Source organism: Piliocolobus tephrosceles, chromosome X, assembly GCF_002776525.5.
Source record: "Piliocolobus tephrosceles isolate RC106 chromosome X, ASM277652v3, whole genome shotgun sequence".
Taxonomy (NCBI): Eukaryota; Metazoa; Chordata; class Mammalia; order Primates; family Cercopithecidae; genus Piliocolobus; species Piliocolobus tephrosceles.
The window spans coordinates 40,400,669-40,421,336 of NC_045455.1; the positions used below are offsets into that span (position 1 = coordinate 40,400,669).

General features: G+C 42.7%; 1 protein-coding gene across 2 annotated transcripts in view; it reads left to right on the forward strand.

Annotated features, from left to right (window-relative positions):
• The first annotated feature begins 6,104 nt into the window (after positions 1–6,104).
• TBC1D4 (TBC1 domain family member 4) overlaps positions 6,105–20,668 on the forward strand; it is a 208,034-nt gene continuing 193,470 nt past the window's right edge. The window contains exon 1 of one of the 2 annotated variants that reach the window (XM_023186267.3): positions 6,105–7,012. In XM_023186267.3, coding sequence (XP_023042035.1) covers positions 6,515–7,012 — 498 coding nt within the window. In that variant the 5' untranslated portion in view covers positions 6,105–6,514. The remainder of the gene's footprint in view (positions 7,013–20,668) is intronic. The other variant, XM_023186275.3, reaches the window with a different exon arrangement.

Below are 20,668 nucleotides of genomic sequence, written 5' to 3' on the forward strand. Positions count from 1 at the left end.
TTTCTAGCCCCTGATAACCACCTTTCTTCTACTTTTTTTTTCTTTTTTTTGAGATGGAGTCTTGCTGTGTTGCCCAGGCTGGAGTACAGTGGTGTGATCTCAGCTCACTGTAACCTCCACCTCCCAGGCTCAAGCAATTCTCCTGCCTCAGCCTCCAGAGTAGCAGGGATTACAGGTGCATGCTACCATGCCAGGCTAATTTTTTCATTTTTAGTAGACACAGGGTTTTGCCACGTTGGCCGGGCTGGTCTCGAACTCCTGACCTCAAGTGATCTGCCAGCTTTGGCTTACCAAAGTGATAGGATAACAGGCGTGAGCCACCATACCTGGCCTCTATCCTCTACTTCTACAGAATCAGCATGTTTTGCTCCACTGAATAATATAAAATAACATAAAGAATTTTCTTTTTATTGAACATAGTTAGAACTTACCCTGAAGCTGTCTCCATAGGTGGCCATAAGACCCAGGCTTGGCCAGCCAGAATTCTGAATATTCTTGGTACCATGATTTCTCCAAGAAAGGACATTTAATTAAGCCGAGCCAATCAAACCCATTCAAAACTAAATTGAAACTTTTTCCTGGGCAACCAGGATGGAAGTGTTCACTTTTCTGCTGTGTGTGGAGCTGTAAGAACATTAATTTGGAGCTGGTATAAGCTTTCGCAACCTCAAGGAGAGAGGAAAGAGCCTGGTTGTGGTAGGTTTATGGCCAATCCTGATGGATACCTGTTAAGACACACACAAAAATTAGAATGTGCTAGTCTCTAATTGTGGAGCAGTAAGAATTTCTTCTACTGGTAATAGAGTGGTCCCTTAAGATTCTGAGAATCTCTGACCTGTCTGATTCCTCACTTCAGACAGGCTACTAAGAGCATCCAATTTGAGACACACTGATGTGTGTAATACTGACCTTGCAGGGTTTCTTTGCTGGCTTAGTGGTCAAAGGGAAAACAATGTCAATAAATTCCCAGCTATCATCCTTGCCAATATTTGAACCAAGATCAACCTTGGTAGTCCAGCCTACTTTACTAACTAAAAATGGGGCCAACAGAGAGGAACACAGAACTTAGCTATGAAGAAGGACCGGGTCCTCTGGAGACTGGTTCGTGATCCCCAGGGAGATTTTCCATTTTCACCAGTTCAAGGCTGCTTTTATTATTTTCTTAACTTCATTCTCTCCCATGATGCACATAAAATTAATGTGGGCTCTGCCAGACTCCTCACTGCTTTCCCATAGTGGCTGATGAACGTTTTCCACTGTTTGTTTTATAGATGAGACAGCTTGCCAGTCAGCAGCTTTTGTCTCTAATCAGGGAGCTCAGTTCCAGGTCCTAACTTCTATTAGCCTCATCTATAATCTTGCATGAAAATATGGTCCCAGCTACCCACCCGTATTTCTAGATCTGATAGCCTCAGAAGCTGTTGGCTTCCGCTGCCACTGACCATTGTGGTTTTGGCCGAACTCTTTGTTTCTGGCATCTAGAAATGTTTCCTTCCAGTTTTCATAGTTGCCTAAGTTTTTTTTTTTTTTTAAATTTATCTCGTATTTTCCTGTATTTGGTGTGTGGGTGGATGGGAAGCCCTTCTGAATCAAACTAATCATTCACAGTAGCTAGGAATTTAATTATACTCTGTATTCTATGTCATCTTTTCTCTCTGTCCAACATCACCTTTTTGGCGAGGGGGCAGGGTAGAATTTCCTTTTGGAGGTTTCTGTCTTCCAGCTTTAGGCAGTAGGCTGGATGAGATGATTTCTAGACCTCCTGTAGGGTTATCAATCTGAGTCTTTGCTGTATGTCCTAGTAGGTGTAGCAGTGCATCAGCGAACATAGTCACTGCCTTGTCCTCCTTGTCCTGACTGCAAGGGCTTTTCAGTTCACTGACTCTGGTTTGTCTCTGCGCTCTTCCTTGGCTGCATGAGGATTTATCCAGTGCTCCCTTTGCCATGCAGGGCATTTCCAGAGGCTGTTTAAGGTCTACTGCCTAGATGCCCCCTCCCCTTCTTCTGCTCCCTCTCCATGATGGGCGTGGGAGAAACGCTGAGGTCTTGCAGGTTTCCTGGGCTACCCTTGGGAAAGGGCAGCACAGCTTCCGCTTGGGAGAACTATGCCCTCCTCCACTGACTTAACCAGAAGAGATAGAGCCTAGGTCCCCTCCCTGGAGATCCACAAGACCTAAACCCTCTGATTCCCATTTTTCTCCTCTATCTCCCAAGTTTGGGGAAATTTTCTTTAGTGTCTAGAGCAAGAGAAACTGACTCTCAGAGCATATAATATATTCTAAATCTTTTGCCTGCCTTGCCAGGTCCTTGGGTTTTTTCGCCTGAAAGCTAAGAATGAACTCTTTTGTTCTCTGTGTTCTGCTGTGTCATCCTTTCCCTGAAGTGGGAAGATGGAATGCCCTGGCTGCCTGGGCTGAAGGAAGGTCACAGCGAACAATGAGGAAAAACCCTGTGAATATCTTGAAATTCTGTTAATCACAAATGCTTGGGTTCTGTGTGTTATCCCCAGCCAGAACTCCACTACATTTTTTGGGAGGTGTTCTATTATTTTCTAGTATTTTATAATTAGTTTATATTTAGAAGGTTAACCTGAATTTAGCTCATTAAATCATTTGGCATATCACCTCTATGATATCAAAACATCCCTCTTTAGTTTCTTAAATTCTAATCTGCTATTTATTCAATTCATTCATTCATTCAGTATTTATCACCTACCTAGTGTCAGTTACTGTGCTTTTTGCTGGAGGAAAGTATGAGACAAACAAATAATCCCTTCAGAGGAACCACTGACTCAGACGTGGGGGAAAAATAATCCCTTCTCTCAAGATGCTCTTGTTGTGGTGGGAGTGCAGACAAATCACCCCAAAATTATAAAGAATGGTAAGAGTTATAATAGTGAAATGCACAGAAAAGGGGGCAAAGGAGAGAAGGCCATTAGCTCTGGCTGGCAAAGTAAGAAAGATCTTTGCAGAAGAGATGACTCTCGAGTTGGGTCTTGAAGAATATGGGTCTTGAAATCGTGAAGGACGAGGAAATGTAAGCTGTGGGGCAGTGGGAAGAACAGGCAGCTGGGGAGAGGAAGAAGCTGGTGAAGCCCCATAAAGACATGAACATGTACTGTGGGAACAGAGAGACTGTGTGGAAGAGAGAGTAGGGGAATGGGGAGCAAAAATAAAATAGGTAGAAACAGTAGAGCTTTGTGCTTTAGGAAATCTCTCAATCTCTCTCTCTCGGGAATCTGGCTCTGTTTCCCAGGCTGGAGTACAGTGGGAATAAAGTAAATACTATATTTATCTCGGCTCACTGCATCCTCCGCCTCCTGGGTTTAAGCGATTCTCCCGCCTGGGCCTCCTGAGTAGCTGGATCTACAGGCACCCGCCACCACGCCCGGCTAATTTTTTGTATTTTTAGTAGAGATGGGATTTCACCATGTTGGCCAGGCTGGTCTCTAACTACTGACTTCAAGTGATCTGCCCACCTCGGCCTCCCAAAGTTCTGTGATTACAGGAGTGGAGCCACCAAGCCCGGCCCTCTTACTGTTTTCTAAATTTAAGTGATCAAATATATAATTGGGAACTTTTCACGTGCATGTAATTTTGTAAAGCTCTGCAAGTGATGCAATGGTGGTAAGAAAATAATAGCTTACCATCTAGTTAATGTGTATACTAAGTAAAATATGTGTGAATGATTATAAAACAATTTGTATAACACATATTAATACTAGAGTATAACAATTTTATTTGCAGGATAAGAGAGGTTAATAACACAGTGGAAAACAATCTACAATCTCAGTGGCTTAGTAGAAGAAAAGTTTATTTCTTACTCTTGAGGAGTCTGCTGCAGGCCTGGGAGATTCTCCAGGACAGCTGTCTGACCTATATTGACTCAGCCTTTGGGGCTGCTTTGGTTACAAGGAGCCTCTACCTGGACATGTCTCCATGCTGGCCACTGGAGAGAAGAGTGGGCAGGAGCCTTGACTACTGGCAATTAAATGCTTCTACCCAAGTCACTTCTGTTCACATTTCACTGTCAAAACAAGTCATATGACTGTGGCTAACTTCAAAGAGGGCAGGAAAGGACTATCTGCCCATGTGTGAGGATGCAGAGAGGATCAGACAGTAAAAAATCTCATCAGCATGCAGTAAGATAAACATAACAGGGCTGGGCATGGTGGCTCATGCCTGTAATCCCAGCACTTTGGGAGGCCGAGGGGGGTAGACTGCCTGAGGTCAGGAGTTCAAGACCAGACTGGCCGACATGGTGAAACCCCGTCTCTACTAAAACTACAAAAAAATTTGCCTAGTGTGGCGGTGTGCACCTGTAATCCCAGCTAGTCAGGAGGCTGAGGTAGGGGAACTGCTTGAACCAGGGAGGTGGAGGTTGCAGTGAACTGAGATTACACCACTGTACTCCAGTCTGGGCGACAGAGCAAGACTCCATCTCAAAAAACAAAACCAAAAACAAAAACATAACAATAGAAAGAATAAGGGGCATTCCCAAGCAGAAAGCAATCATACTTCGCATGTCATGTATTAAAAGGCAATTCTGTTTTTCTGTCAATCAGTGTAAGGGTGTTCTTTGTTACTTCACTTTATTATGCCAGTAGGAACTGGCCTGCTGCAGCTATTAATTCAATCCTAGCTCCCAAGCTGGTTGATTTCATAGAATCTACAAGACTTCCATGCTTTCTCCATATTTTTGTTCCTTTCTTTTATATGTCTCAGATATGTAGCCTAAGGAAATGGGATCTGTGTAAGAGAGTTTCTGGGAAGGTTTTAGAAGGTCTCAGTCTACCTTCCAAGAACTTTTCATTGCTTCTTTGAAGACATGGGTCTTTTTGAACAAAGGTTTTTTAAGTGGTTAAACCAAATGACTTAACCTAATGAATTAGTAATGTCTCCATCTTGGAATTTAGATACCTATTAATAAGAGAGCCATCAGGGTGCAACCAGAAATTCAGCATAGGAATAATGACAGTTGGTCATATTGACCTTAAATAAACAGAAGGGAAAAAGTGGTCCCAGGGCTTTCTAGAAAGTGAGAACTCATTAAACTAAAAACCAAGAAACTAAAAACCGAGTTTTTATTCTTCTTGTAAGCACTTAGGAGAAAGTCAAGAACTTCTGTGTCTTTCCTATTTATTTTGTCTTTACTTCTTACCCAATTCTTAATTATCATTCAGTATGAGTAAACAGAGAATATTTGTCCACCTGTTTTAAAATTACAATGATCAAATTATTCCAAACTTTTTTTTAGTTCTTTGGAAATATGTATTATCACATATATATAAAAGAACAAGAAATCTCTACATTAGCTCTCAACTGGGAATATAAAATAAATAAAATATAATTTTTCCATATTTTAAGAAGTTGGCTGCTTTAAGAACTAGGAAGATTCAAGTTGTCAATACTATGTTTTAAAGTGAAAATTGGAACTGGAATTTATAATACTGTGATTGAAAATACGAGTGTTTTTTGGGATTATTGGGAAGGATAATTCAGAAATTAATGTGTGGGTTTTAGAAGGAACTGAAACCAAGCAAATACTGTTAAAAAAAAAAAAAAAAAAAAAAATCCCAGTTCTCCATTGCGATTGGCCCCCTCTCTAGGGGGCAGCAGAGACGCCCGGGAGGAGATGGCGATAGCAGCGACCTAAGACAGGCCAAGCGGGTCCAGGCAGTGCCCACGCCAGGCTCTAAGCTGCAGCCCCAAGGGCGGGGGTCGAAGGAAGAGGCGGAGAGGAGGCTTCACAGATAAGCTTTTGCAGGCGACGCTCTCCGCCCGCCGGACGGGAGGCGGGTTAGCAGCCCAATTAAAGCAGCAGCCTGGAAGGAAGGAAGGAGCGAGGGAGGGACGGGAACGCCAGGAGGAGGAGCAGCGAGCTGGGCTGCAGCTGCGGCGGGAGGCGGAGCGGCCCCGCGAGGCCACATTTTGTTTTTGTTATTTTCCATTGGAGTAGTTGTCGGAGGCCTTTCCCGAGGACTAACCGCGCCGCAGCCCGGCAGCCCCGACCTTCCAGGTGACAGCCGGTCACCCTGGTAGGAGTCAGCTCCGCCCCAAGTCACCCCCTCCCGCCCACAGCCCCATTCCCCGCCCAGCCACCCAGTGCCTGCCCGAGGCGAGCGCGGAGGCTGCAGCGGGGCTGCAGCGCTGGAGTCGGCGGCCGTGGGGACCCTCGGCGTGGTCCTCTGACCCTGCAAACTCGCGACGGAGGAAGGGGAGGTCCTGCCCGAGGCGCCAGCCCAAGGAGGATGCCCATTTAACCCACCCTCGCCTGTCCCTCCGGCTGCCGGGCGCTTGCCTCTGTGCCCGCCGCCAGAGCCTCTGAGCCGCGCCCGTGGAAGTGCTGCATGGGGCAGGGCTGCTGAAGCGCGGAGTTCGGGGTCGCGCCGCTCCCAAGCGGGCGCGGGGGCCTGGTGCGGCAGTTGGCACAGTTTCGGCGGCGCCTTCTGCGCGGGAGTGGGGGGCGCGGTGCGCCCGGCCGGCCTCCGCGGTGCCTTGGTGAGGCGAGAGTTATGGAGCCGCCCAGCTGCATTCAGGATGAGCCGTTCCCGCACCCCCTGGAGCCCGAGTCGGGCGTCTCAGCTCAGCCCGGCTCCGGGAAGCCGGGCGACAAGCGGTTCCGGTTGTGGTACGTAGGGGGGTCGTGCCTGGACCGCAGGACCACGCTGCCCATGCTGCCCTGGCTCATGGCCGAGATCCGCAGGCGCAGCCAGAAGCCTGAGGCTGGCGGCTGCGGGGCGCCGGCGGCCCGCGAGGTGATCCTGGTGCTCAGCGCGCCCTTCCTGCGTTGCGTCCCCGCGCCGGGCGCCGGGGCCTCGGGGGGCACCAGTCCGTCGGCAGCGCATCCCAATCCGGCCGTGTTCATCTTCGAGCACAAGGCGCAGCACATCTCGCGCTTCATCCACAACAGCCACGACCTCACCTACTTTGCCTACCTGATCAAGGCGCAGCCCGACGACCCCGAGTCGCAGATGGCGTGCCACGTTTTCCGCGCCACAGACCCCAACCAGGCAAGACTGGGGCTCGGAGGCGCGGGGGCGGGCTTGGCCCTGGGGGATCGGGAGCAGGGCGGGAGGGGCGGGGACCCTACTTTAAGGACCTACTGTGGTTTGGCTGCAGGCGCGCGCGCTCCACGTGGCGCTCTCAAGCGCCTGCTCGTCCGCTTCCCTGGACTTTGGGAGTGGTAGAGAAGGCATTCGGGGACTGGGCGAGCGGCTGGAGCCGGCCGGTTGCAGCCGGGACCCGGAGGGAGAAGGACCGCGGTCCCGGGATGGAGGAGGAGCTGGCGTGTCCAAAGAGCACGCGTAGAGGAGCGCGCGTCCCGGGAGGACGGCGGGGTCTGGAGTGTGATCGGAGATGGCTTGTTTGCCGTTTGTGTGTGTGCGCGCGTGCGCGCGTGTATGAACGCAGAAGGTTGGGTTCCTAGAGGTTCTCACTAGTTCTCAATCACGGTCCTTAACCGGTTTGGCTGGTCGCGTCATCTTCGCCCCAGCACCTGCAGGTCTCCGATTTCGGAGCGGGGCTTAGGGAAAAGTTACTAGACATTGTCAGATTGTCTGCGAAGAAGAATTCTGCATTTGGATATTGAATGGAAAGAAGCCCTTCTTTTTTTTGCAGTTTTTAAACACGCTTATTGGAGGCAGTGTAGTAGAACAGGTTTCTAATACAATTTTTAAATGATTTTTTTCACTTTTGTTTTTAATTTTTTTTAGTCTTCTAAATCGAATTACCAAACAGTAAACTTTTACTTCCTTAAAAACAGATGTGGACCTTATGAAACAGGGAGAGGAACACTTGACTATGCAGTGATTGTGCCTTTGAAAACAAGCTTTTTTCCCCTTTAATTTGTAATGAGTTTTCCCCCCCATCTCAAAAGCTTCCAAAATGCTGTTTTAAAAATGGTTATTTAATGTTTGCACAGTACTTTAGGTTCTTTGGAAAAATATTGTTGTCTAAATATAAATAAAGTCTCAGGTTGCACCATGTGGCTTTCTTTTGATAGCTGGGAAATTAATAGTAGTCAGATGAGAAAAACATCCTATAAATAAGGCTTTAATTTTTTTATTTCACGATTTTTCTGTCTGTAGTTGACTTAGAATAGTTTTCACAAAAGGCTTATAGTTGAAGAAAATAAGAGTTAATTGTCTTAGATTTCATCACTTTGTAAAGTAATTTTTTTTTTTTTTGAGACGGAGTCTCGCTCTGTCGCCCAGACTGGAGTGCAGTGGCACGATCTGGGCTCATTGCAACCTCTGCCTCCCGGGTTCAAGCGATTCTCGTGCCTCAGCCTCCCGAGTAGCTGGCATTAAAGGCGCCCAATAAAAAGAACTCCTGATGTGAAGAGAGCAGTTTAAATTTGTGATCACTGTTACGTTTATGGCAAAATATCGTACTAAAATTATTTCAAGATCCTAACCACGATTTAATGAATTTCATTTTGTGATCATTTGTGCAAAACTTTTTAGCTTTTACATACGTTAAAATTGGAAAGTTTCTGAAAGCTATTACATCTTTATTGTATTACATTTTTCTGGTTCTGGCGGTAAGTAGGAGCCAGTTGCATTTTTTCAGGGCTTTAAGGAACTTTTCATGACTCTTAGGGGTTTATGTTAAAGTTATTTCCCTCCAGCCACATGTGATGCCTGACACATTGTTGCTAATCTCATTGATGGTCATGGTACCTTGAGTTCTCAATAGCTGCTGTTGAGTTCCTCCTGGTCTCATTGGTAGGAAGTCAATTATAAACATTCCTTTATTTTCCTCCATTATATATTTAAGCGTTAGAGGCTGAACTATATAAATATTAATATGTTTAGGATCACTTCCACCTTTTAGTCCAGTGGGAGCCATAAGACTTTCTCATAAAAGTTCAAGAAAACCTCTAACTGACTTTCCTGTTTATTGCCTTTTCCCAGATGCGTGTTTGATATAAAGACAGGAATTACTATTTGCTCTTAACCAAGAGATTCCCTGGCAGAGGATTATTAATTTGAAGGGCCAGATGTAGTGTCTCTAGAGAGCATCTACAGCCATTAATCAGTGGTTACAAACTCAAATGATGAAGAAGAGGGTTGAATGAGGACCATGGAGGACTGGATGAATAGTGACTCCTTTCTCAAGGTGCTACTTAGTTCCAGTTGGAAATTGCATGAATGGAATGCAAGTCTAGCATTGCTAGAGCTGCTGGTTTCCGAAGAGAAAGTGGAAATCTGAATTTTTATGTATGACCCTGCATTTTAAAGTATTGGGAAATATTGTAAACATTTAAGAATCCTATCTGGGCCAAACACTACACATCTGAGAGATGGCTTCAGAGATCCATGAGCTGCTACTTTTGATCTTTGACATAAATATTTGTTGAGTGGACAAGTGCAGTGATTGACACTATGTGCTGTTTGCCGTATTTCCTTTAGAGCATCCAGGTTCATTTGATATGGCTTTCCTAGTAGGGGAAGTTGGGACCATCGTTTTTGATGAATTTACCAGAAAACTTCCCAGAAGTGTTGATTCTGCAGTTGGACATGTTAAAGGGGTCGGTTCCACATATTATCATCCTGCAGTATGCTTCATGCAGAGTTGGCTGTGGATGGTTCTGGGTACCCTTGAAATCAGAAGGAAGACCTGCTGTTTGCTTTGTTCTGAGTTCTACATTTGAAGTGGAGAATTATTTATTTGGACTTAAGATCATTGTTAAGAGAGTCTCCTAAGTGTTTCCCTCAGTCCTTGACAAAGTATACAAAGTCTACAAAGGTAGCCTAGAGCAGTAGACCCGCAAACATCCCCTAACATACTTGCCTGTGGTTTGTCTCTCATGCCTATTCCTTTAATGCAATGGCCCTATCTGTTGGATGACCATATACTTTATTGTTTGATATGGGACAATTTTATTGTCAAAAGGAGCACCACTAATAATGACACAAGCCCTGTGAGTAATAAACCTGCACTGTTCAGGACAAACCGGGATATACGGTCACCATGGCAAAATTTGTGTTCATGCAGAGCCACTGAATTGGAGGATTGTGGTTACTAATATAAAATGATAATGTTTTCAAGAATATCTACTCACATATTGGAGCTGGATCTACATTTGACCTCAGAGCTGGGAGTGCTGTACTAATCGCTTGGGGGTCTACTGTGGGGAGTTGCCACAGTGATGTGTTCTCTCTTGGCTGCATACCTCCCTGGTGGGTCAGAGTCAATTTAAGGATGTGTGTCAGGAAAAGCATTCAACCAGAATGGCTCGATGCACCACTGTTTCTCCCAGGTGCAAAGAGAAATGGAGATGGGGGTCGAATATATGCCAATGCAGATCTGTCTCTAGTCAAGCTTATGTAGTCTTATACAGGAGGAATGTCAGACTTAGCACATTTCAGCTAAACTTGAGTATTTGAACTGGGAAAAGGGCTTAATCCCATTGGCATGAAGTGAGTTATAGACTTGAACTGGGTAACCAAGAATATCTGATTCTCTCCCAAAGGTCTAGGGTAGGCCACTAATACTCTGTAAATCTTTATCCACTTTCAAAAAGAGTCTGTATGGCATTACCCACATTTTTCTGTTAAAAAGTTATTTTATGTTATACATTTATTACCGCAATAAAAAATAAAGCAGGAGTTGTCATTGAAAATATGAGACTTTGGTATGTTAATTGTGAATTGATGTTTGCCTGTGAGTTTTGAAGCATCATTATATTTTATAATTATAGGATGAACAATCATTTAAATGATAAAAACATGATTGTTATAATGTTCATTGGTTGTTTTTGTGTATGTTTACTGAAGCTTGCAAGAATTATTTTAAAGAGACTTTAAAAATTGTATTCTTAAAATTAAGAAAAGGAGTTTAATGCCAGTTTTTTCCGAAGTCTCAGTTCTCTTAAAAATGTTTATTAGTATCTGAACTTTATTCAGATAGCCAGTTGTTTTGTCAATATTTTTAGAAGGTCATTTTTCAGTTCTTTTTCAAAGTTGATGGTTAGTGGCTTTAGGAATATACTAGTGAGAATACCAGAGAAGAGAAATTGAAACCTGGAAGATTTCACCTCTCTGCTTTCTAAGAAGTTTGTTCTGTGGACAGATAGATCTATCTCTTTTTTTGTAATCATTTTTTATTCTCTCTCCTCCCTGCACTCTGAAGTGGAGGTTAATTTGCTTTGGCTCTGTGGTAGAATCTTGACTGCAATATCTGGGGGAAAGGCACAAACATAGCCCAGAGACGCCCAGCCGCAAGGGAGCATGTTATGATAGGAGCCCTAAGCTGAAAATTGAAGGTGTTCAGTGTCAGGGCTTGATTATCAGAAACCAGAGATTCTCAAACTTCAGCGTGTGTGTCAAAATTACCTAGAGGGCTTGTTAAAAGACACCACTGGACCCTACCCTCAGTTTCTGATTTTAAGAAGTTCCCTGGTGATGCTCAAACTCCTGGCCTGGTGACCACAGTTTCAGAAACCCTGTGCTAGCTTACTTGGTTCATTTGGTTGGCTGTATGACCATTTCTGTTCCCCTGGTTATTTTTGCAGTCTTTCTCAGGCTTCAAAGTTCAAGTTGAATGTGAGGAGAAATAATATTTGACTATGGAATATTTTTAAGAAGTTCTTCGTCTTCTAGCTTAATGGTTTGCCTGTCCTTTTCCTGAGATAGACATTATTCTGCCAGATATCATAAGACCATGCAAATGTTGAATGAAAACTTTGCCTTTCAGCCAAAGGTTTTTAAGTTCTGCAGGTGGAATAAACAGTTCATTTTGAGGGGAATACAGATAACCTAAAAATCTGAAGTCCAAAGTGTTCTAAAATCAGAAACATTTTGAGCATCAACATGACACTACAGGTAGAAAATTCTTCACCTGATTTCATGTGATCACAGTCAAAACACACAAAATTATTGAAAATATTGTGTAAAAATACCTTGAGGCTATGTGTATAAGGTGTATAGAAACATAAATGAAGTTTTTTTGTTGTCATTTATTCTTTTGAGATGAAGTCTCGCATTGTCACCCAGGCTGGAGTGCGGTGGCGTAATCTCAGCTCACTGCAACCTCCGCCTCTCGGGTTATAGGAGTGCACCACCACGCCCAGCTAAATTTTGTATTTTTAGTAGAGACGAAGTTTTACCATGTTGGCCAGGCTGATCTCAAACTCCTGACCTCGAGTGATCTGCTCACCTGGGCCTCCCAAAGTGCTGGGATTACAGATATGAGCCACTGCACCCACCAGAAACATAAATGAATTTTATACTTAGACTTGGGTCTCATCCTTAAGATGTCTCATTATGTATATGCAAATATTCCAAAATCTGAAAAAAAAGTTCAAAATCTGAAACACTTCTGTTCCCAAGTATTTTGGATAAGGGGTGCTCAACTTGTATATCCTAATTTCAAATTACGATAGTTTTTGAAAAAATTAAACCTTGATTTACAGCCTGAGAAATAACACCATTCAGTAAGGCAGACACTGCTCACATGCCCTTGTCTCAGTTTGGAGTGAGTAATTGCTTAGTGAGGAAACTGATGATTTCCATGAATTTTCTAGATTATTTGGTGTATTATTTACCTCATTAGTAAAAGATACAAGTCAGAAAAATAGCAGCATGCTTAATGTACTGGCTATTAAGAAAATCATGCAAAAAGAAGTAGAGTTGGGCAATCTAGTGAATAAGATGATGGCCAGCCTAAATAATTACTGCAAGCAATTTTATTTACTTAAAAAAAAAAAAAAAAAACCTCAAGGCTTCTGTTTGTTTAAAAACATCTGGCTGGTAGTTTCAGAGCCCCATTTCCTTTAGACTGTGTTGGCATGTCTGAACCAAGCCAACATGCAGTTATTTGGATGTGTACCCCCTTGTAAAGTGAAGAACAGATCAATTATGATTTAATGTAATAATATATTCAGACTTATTTGACCAAGTAAAGGATTCTGCTTGACATATGGTCTGTATAAAATATTTATACAAATTGAATACTTCGCTGGGATGTGTCAACTCTAAGGATATCATTGGCTTCTACTTTAAGGTTGGAATATGGTATGTAATATGGTATGTTGACATTGCACTGTCTAGTTTGAGTAGCTCCTTAATGCATTTCCTTAAAAGTGAATGTTTATTGAGCTCTTCCTGGGTAATAGCTCTACTTTCACTGCTTCTCTTAGGTGATCACATTTTAGCTTCACAGTAACTGGGTGAAGTGCATACCAATATTTCCTCCATTTTATAGATGAGAAAACTGAGGTATAGAAAGGTTAAATTATGGGCCGGGCATGGTGGCTCATGCCTGTAATCCCAGCACTTTGGGAGGCTAAGGCAGGTGGATCACCTGAGGTCAGGCGTTTGAGACCAGCCTGGGCAACATGGTGAAACCCTATCTCTACTAAAAATACAAAAATTAGCCAGGTGTAATGGCACATGCCTGTAATCCCAGCTACTTGGGAGGCTGAGGCAAGAGAATCGCTTGAACCCAGGAGATGGAGGTTGCAGTGAGCCTAGATGGTACCACTGCACTCTAGCTTGGGTGACAAAGTGAGCTTCAGAAAAAACAAGAGGTTAAATTATTTCTCCAAGGCCACAAGACCTGTACTGGTAGATGCAGATTTCTATTCAGGGAGATTCTAAAGCTTGTTTTCTTACCTGCTACACTAGAATGCAGTTATTGAAAATTAGTTTTTAGTTGTCGGTCTTATCAACTTTTATACTATCACTTTTTCCTACTCATGTTAAAAATCTCCACAGGTAAATATGCTTATTAAGTTTGTAAAATAATAATTAGTGCTGAATGCACACTTGGGTACAGTTATGTCAGTACTTTCCGTTTTAAGGGGAAATAAAAAAATCTGTGTGATTTGTTAGGCTGGTAAAGCTGAACTCTCATATATCTTTGATTTAGTGTCTTTAAGTATGGCAGGGGAATAAACTATGAGTCTATAGTATTTATAACCATTATAACTTTAGGTTAGCATAAAAGATCACTAGGATATATATTTAAAAACAAGTAAACCATGAATTTGAATATGTTTTATTGAATTATAAAGTATATGAATATCATTTAATATGTCTTTGCTATCTATGATTATATGACAGAAGGGGACAAAATATAGGATTAAAAGTTTGGTTGGTTTCATTTTGGGTACTCTTGCCATAGGTTTGTGCAGTCTCACCAGAAGGAAATCAGGGTTGTTATTACTGTTTAACTTACTGATCTCTTCCAAGTTTCACTTCTTGCAAGATGTCGGGGTTGGAAAGAGGATCTCTAAGTAATGGAATCCTTCTGGCTAAAAATAGAAGCCTACATTCGCTGCTTTAGCATTTTTATTTTGTGGATACCCTTAACCAGTTGAATAGTCTTCACTTTTAACTTTTGTGAATTTTCACACAAATTTTTAAAATTCTCTAAGTTAGGACCATGGAAACTTTGTGCTATCAATATTATATAATTTGTGAATAGTTTATTATCAGTCTCAGATTCTAAGTCAAACACTGCTTCTGGTCGAACACATCTAGAAATCTTTTATATCTCACAATTGTATCTTCTTTTGTATCTTACAGTTGTATCTTCATATATATTTTTAATAATGGATTATGTAACTTGGACACATATATTTATGGCTTGGACCTTTTAAAAATCAGTAAAAATTGGGAGGCCGAAGCGGGCGAATCATTTGAGACCAGGAGTTTGAGACCAGCCTGGTGAACACAATGAAACCCCATCTCTTCTAAAAATAGCAAAAATTAGTCAGGTGTGGTGGTGCATGCCTGTAATCCCAGCCACTCAGGAGGAGGCTGAGGCATGAGAATCGCTTGAACCTGGGAAGTGGAGGTTGCAGTGAGCCATGATTGTGCCACTGCGCTCCAGCCTGGGGCGACAGAGTCTCAGTCTGTCTCTAAATAAATAAACAAATAAATATCAATAAGTAAATTGTTTTTGGTCCCTACATGGCTCCCAGCTTTTTCAACTCATCTCTTGCCTTAGTTTCAGCCATTTAATTCCCATTGGCTGGGCAGTCCGAGAGCTTTTCCTGAGTTTACCTGAATTAAAATGATGTCCTTTCTCCTTGGTTCTCCAGGTAATTATTGCTCCCAGATTTCCAGTAGCAAGTTCTTTGGGAGACCAGTTTGGATACCTCATTATTCTGTGTTAGATCTCCCTGATTCTGCCGCTGTCTTTGAAGACCACCCAATGCTTGTTGCCTAACTCTTTACAGATTGTGCGCTACTTGCCTGATTGGATTTCTTTCTCGTCATGGAAGCTGGTCTTATTTTTCCTGAGAGAGGATCTAGTTCTGGTCCTCGTGCCTTCCTGTTAGCTCCTTCTAAGGCTGTTAACAGACTTTATTTGCAGACAGATTTTATTTTGGCTGTTGTAAGGAATTTTGTGAAAGCCTGTTGGCATGAACATAGTGGTGGTGGTGGGCATGACCCTTTTAAATCCATCCACAATTCTTTTTTTTTTTTTTTCTTTCTCTTAGATGGAGTCTTGCTCTGTCACCCAGGCTGGAATGCAGTGGCGCGATCTCGGCTCACTGCAACCTTTGCCTCCCAGGTTCAAGCAGTTCTCCTGCCTCAGCCTCCTGAGTAGCGGGGACTACAGGCGCCCGCCACCACACCCGGCTGATTTTTGTATTTTTAGTAGATACGGAGTTTCACCATGTTGGCCAGGTTGGTCTCTTTTGACCTCATGATCCAACCACGTCGGCCTCCTGCAGTGCTGGGATTACAGGCATGAGCCATCGCGCACGACCCATCCACATTTTTCTTCTTTGAGATGGAGTCTGGCTCTGTTGCCCAAACTGGAGTATAGTGGCACAATCTTGGCTCACTGCAACGCCTACCTCCAGGGTTCAAGTGATTCTCCTGCCTCAGCCTCCTGAGTAGCTGGGACCGCAGGCGCCCGCCACCATGCCCGGCTAATTTTTGTATTTTTAGTAGAGATGAGGGTTCACCACATTGACCAGGCTGGTCTTGAACTCCTAACCTCAGGTGATGCGCCCGCCTTGGCCTCCCAAAGTGCTGGGATTACAGGCGTGAACCACCATGCCTGGCCATCCACAATTCTTTTATCTAATTTGAGGCAGGCAGACAGGTTCAATAGGTGGATCTTTGTCTAGTTTCTTTCTTTCTTTCTTTTTTTTTTTTTTGAGACAGAGTCTCACTCTGTCACCCAGGCGGGAGTGGTGCAGTGGCCCAATCTCAGCTCACTGCAACCTCAGCCTCCCAGGTTCAAGCAGTTCTCCTGCCTCAGCATCTGAGTAGCTGGGATTACAGGTGTGTGCCACCACACCTGGCTAATTTTTGTATTTGTAGTAAATACTGGCTTTCACCACGTTGGCCAGACTGGCCTCGAGCTCCTGGCCTCAAGTGATTCTCCTGCCTCGGCCTCCCAAAGTGCTGGGATTATAGCCTTGAGCCACCGGGCCTGGCTTGTCTAGTTTCTAATAGCAGTATTAAACAATATGAAAACAGGTGGTGGTATATTCTATTTATAGATACCCCTTTATGTTTTACCTTGCTCCATTAATTTTAAACCTTTCCACTGGTCACATTGATAAATTTGTTTATTCTCTGTTCATGTAAATAAAGTACATTAGTTATAATGTAGAGACTGTTACCTAATAGCTAATCCTCCATCAGGGATCTGGAAGTTAGTTGGCATATCACCTTTCTTCTATTGGAAGTTAGGTTGGAGGAGATATATATATATATTTAAAAATTAAATTGTTCATTTTAATAAGTGGAGTGTGAACATGACATAATTAAATCTGTCTTAACATGAGAAAGTAGAAGACTTCTTTGGAATAAAGAATACGTAAAAATCAACCTTTAATTTCTCCAGTATTTTCACTGAAGCTCACCGTATAGGTTTCTTTTTTTTTTTTTTTTTTTTGAGACAGGGCCTCACTGTCACCCAGGCTGGAGTGCAGTGGCATGATCTTGGCTTACTTCAACCTTCACCTGTTAGGTTGAAGTTTTTCTTGTGCCTCAGCCTCCCAAGTAGCTGGGACTACAGGTGTGTGCCACCACACCTGGCTAGTTTATGTGTTTTTTGGTAGAAACGAGGTTTCACCATGTTGGCCAGGCTGGTCTTAAACTCCTGACCTCAGGGGAGCTGCCTGCCTTGGTCTCCCAAAGTACTGGGATTACAGGCCACCATGCCTGGCCAACCCATCATATAGTTTAACAGAGATTTTTATCTGTCTTTTGCTTGATCTACCAAAATTACCCAGCATTGACTTAAAACATCAAGGAGCTATACCCTAAACTTCTAGGAGCCAGGTTAATGATGATAAAAATAGCACCTAATCACTTTATGTATATTTATGTTCTAGACTAGAGAGTCTCAGATTTGGGACTCATCCTTGGAGGTTTTGTTACAATATGATTGCTGGACCCAAACCCTGACCCACAGAGTTTTTGATTCAGTAAGTCTAGGGTGGTGTCTTAAATTTGCATCTCTAACAGTTCCCAGTTGATTTTTTAAATTTTTTTTATTTTTTATTTTTATTTTTTATTATTATACTTTAAGTTCTAGGGTACACGTGCATAACGTGCAGGTTTGTTACATATGTATACTTGTGCCATGTTGGTGTGCTGCACCCATCAACTCGTCAGCACCCATCAACTCGTCATTTACAACAGGTATAACTCCCAATGCAATCCCTCCCTTCTCCTCCCTCCCCATAATAGGCCCTGGTGTGTGATGTTCCCCTTCCCGAGTCCAAGTGATCTCATTGTTCAATTCCCACCTATGAGTGAGAACATGCGGTGTTTGGTTTTCTGTTCTTGCGATAGTTTGCTGAGAATGATGGTTTCCAGCTGCATCCATGTCCCTACAAAGGACACAAACTCATCCTGTTTTATGGCTGCGTAGTATTCCATGGTGTATATGTGCCACATTTTCTTAATCCAGTCTGTCACTGGTGGACATTTGGATTGATTCCGAGTCTTGGCTATTGTGAATAGTGCCGCAATGAACATACATGTGCATGTGTCTTTATAGCAGCATAATTTATAATCCTTTGGGTATATACCCAGGAATGGGATGGCTGGGTCATATGGTACTTCTAGTTCTAGATCCTTGAGGAATCGCCATACTGTTTTCTATAATGGTTGAACTAATTTACAATCCCACCAACAGTGTAAAAGTGTTCCTATTTCTCCACATCCTCTCCAGCTTGTTTGTTGTTTCCTGACTTTTTAATGATTGCCATTCTAACTGGTGTGAGATGGTATCTCATTGTGGTTTTGATTTGCATTTCTCTGATGGCCAGTGATGACGAGCATTTTTTCATGTGTCTGTTGGCTGTATGCATGTCTTCTTTTGAGAAATGTCTGTTCATATCCTTTGCCCACTTTTTGATGGGGTTGTTTGTTTTTTTCTTGTAAATTTGTTTGAGTTCTTTGTAGGTTCTGAATATTAGCCCTCAGATGAGTAGATTGCAAAAATTTTCTCCCATTCTGTAGGTTGCCTGTTCACTCTGATAGTAATTTCTTTTGCTGTGCAGAAGCTCTTTAGTTTAATTAGATGCCATCTGTCAATTTTGGCTTTTGTTGCCTTTGCTTTTGGTGTTTTAGACATGAAGTCCTTGCCCATGCCTATGTCCTGAATGGTATTAACCTAGGTTTTCTTCTAGGGTTTTTATGGTTTTAGGTCTAACATTTAAGTCTTTAATCCATCTTGAATTAATTTTCATATAAGGAGTAAGGAAAGGATTCAGTTTCAGCTTTCTAATTATGGCTAGCTAATTTTCCCAGCACCATTTATTAAATAAGGAATCCTTTCCCCATTTCTTGTTTTTCTCAGGTTTGTCAAAGATCAGATGGCTGTTGATGGGTGGTATTATTTCTGAGGACTCTGTTCCATTGGTCTATATCTCTGTTTTGGTACCAGTACCATGCTGTTTTGGTTACTGTAGCCTTGTAGTATAGTTTGAAGTCAGGTAGCATGATGCCTCCAGCTTTGTTCTTTTAACTTAGGATTGTCTTGGCAATGCGGGCTCTTTTTTGGTTCCATATGAACTTTGAAGCATTTTTTTTCCAATTCTTTGAAGAAATTCATTGGTAGCTTGATGGGGATGGCATTGAATCTATAAATTACCTTGGGCAGTATGGCCATTTTCATGATATTGATTCTTCCTATCCATGAGCATGGTATGTTCTTCCATTTGTTTGTGTCCTCTTTTATTTCACTGAGCAGTGGTTTGTAGTTCTCCTTGAAGAGATCCTTTACGTCCCTTGTAAGTTGGATTCCTAGGTATTTTATTCTCTTTGAAGCAATTGTGAATGGAAGTTCATTCATGATTTGGCTCTGTGTCTGTTACTGGTGTATAAGAATGCTTGTGATTTTTGCACATTAATTTTGTATCCTGAGACTTTGCTGAAGTTGCTTATCAGCTTAAGGAGATTTTGGGCTGAGATGATGGGGTTTTCTAAATATACAATTATGTCATCTGCAAACAGGGACAATTTTGCTTCTTCTTTTCCTAACTGAATACCCTTTTTTTATTTCTCTTGCCTGATTGCCCTAGGCAGAACTTCCAGCACTATGTTGAATAAGAGTGGCGAGAGAGGGCATCCCTGTCTTGCCCAGTTGATGTTGATGCTGCTGGTCTGGTGCCCACACTTTGACAAATACTGCAGTAGACAGTGGCTTGGCAAAACTATAGCCTTTATTTTTGTAAATACAGTTTATTTGAACACAACCCAACTCATTTGTTTATATATTGTTTATGTTTTCATGCTACAGTGGCAGTGCTGAGCTTTTGTGACAGAGACTCTATGGTCCCCAGGCCTAAAATCTTTATTATCTGATCTTTTATGGAAAAAAAAATTGATAACCCCTGCTCTAGACTATCTTGTAAAAAAAATAGGTGTCTTAACCCTCATTTTATAGATGAGAAAACTAAAGCTCAAATAATTCTCTTAAGGACTGGACCTAGTAAGTGGCAGATCTGGAATTCCAAACCCCATGTGCTTTCTAAGACCTACTTAAACAATTTTTATTGATGGCTTCCAGATTTATTACCATAGCCCAGCCCTCTCCTCTGAGCCCAAACTTTCTTCAGTATTTAAATGCTTACTTGACGTCTGCACTTGAATATATACTTGCTGTTATAACTGGGAATTATATTTGAATCCTTCTTTTTCACTCCCCAATTTCAGTCACTGAGGCAAATCACATTGATTCTGCCTCCAAAACTCCTTTTTCTGGGGGAGGGGAGGAGTAGGAGACAGATTCTTGCTCTGTAACCCAGGCTGGAGTACAGTGGTGCAGTCGTAGCTCACTGCAGCCTTGACTTCCTGGGCTCAAGTGATCCTCCCACCTCAGCCTCCCAAGTAGCTGAGACTATAGGTTCTAGCCACCATGCCTGGCTAATGTTTTAAAAATTTTTTTGTAGAGACAGGGTCTGGCTGTGTTTCCCAGGCTGGTCTCAAACTCCTGGGCTCAAGCAGTCCTCTTGCTTCAGCCCCCTAAAGTGCTGGGATTACAGGTGTGAGCCACGGCACCTGGCCACAATTCATTTTTCATATGTCCACAGCTCTTCATTACCACTGACACCACCGGATCTCACTACCTTATCTTTTGCTGGGATTATCACACTCCCTCTCACCTCTTCTCCTTCTTCTCAGCTTGCTCTCCCATCAGTCCCTTCTTTCACGGAGCAGTAGGAGAGGTAAAGTACA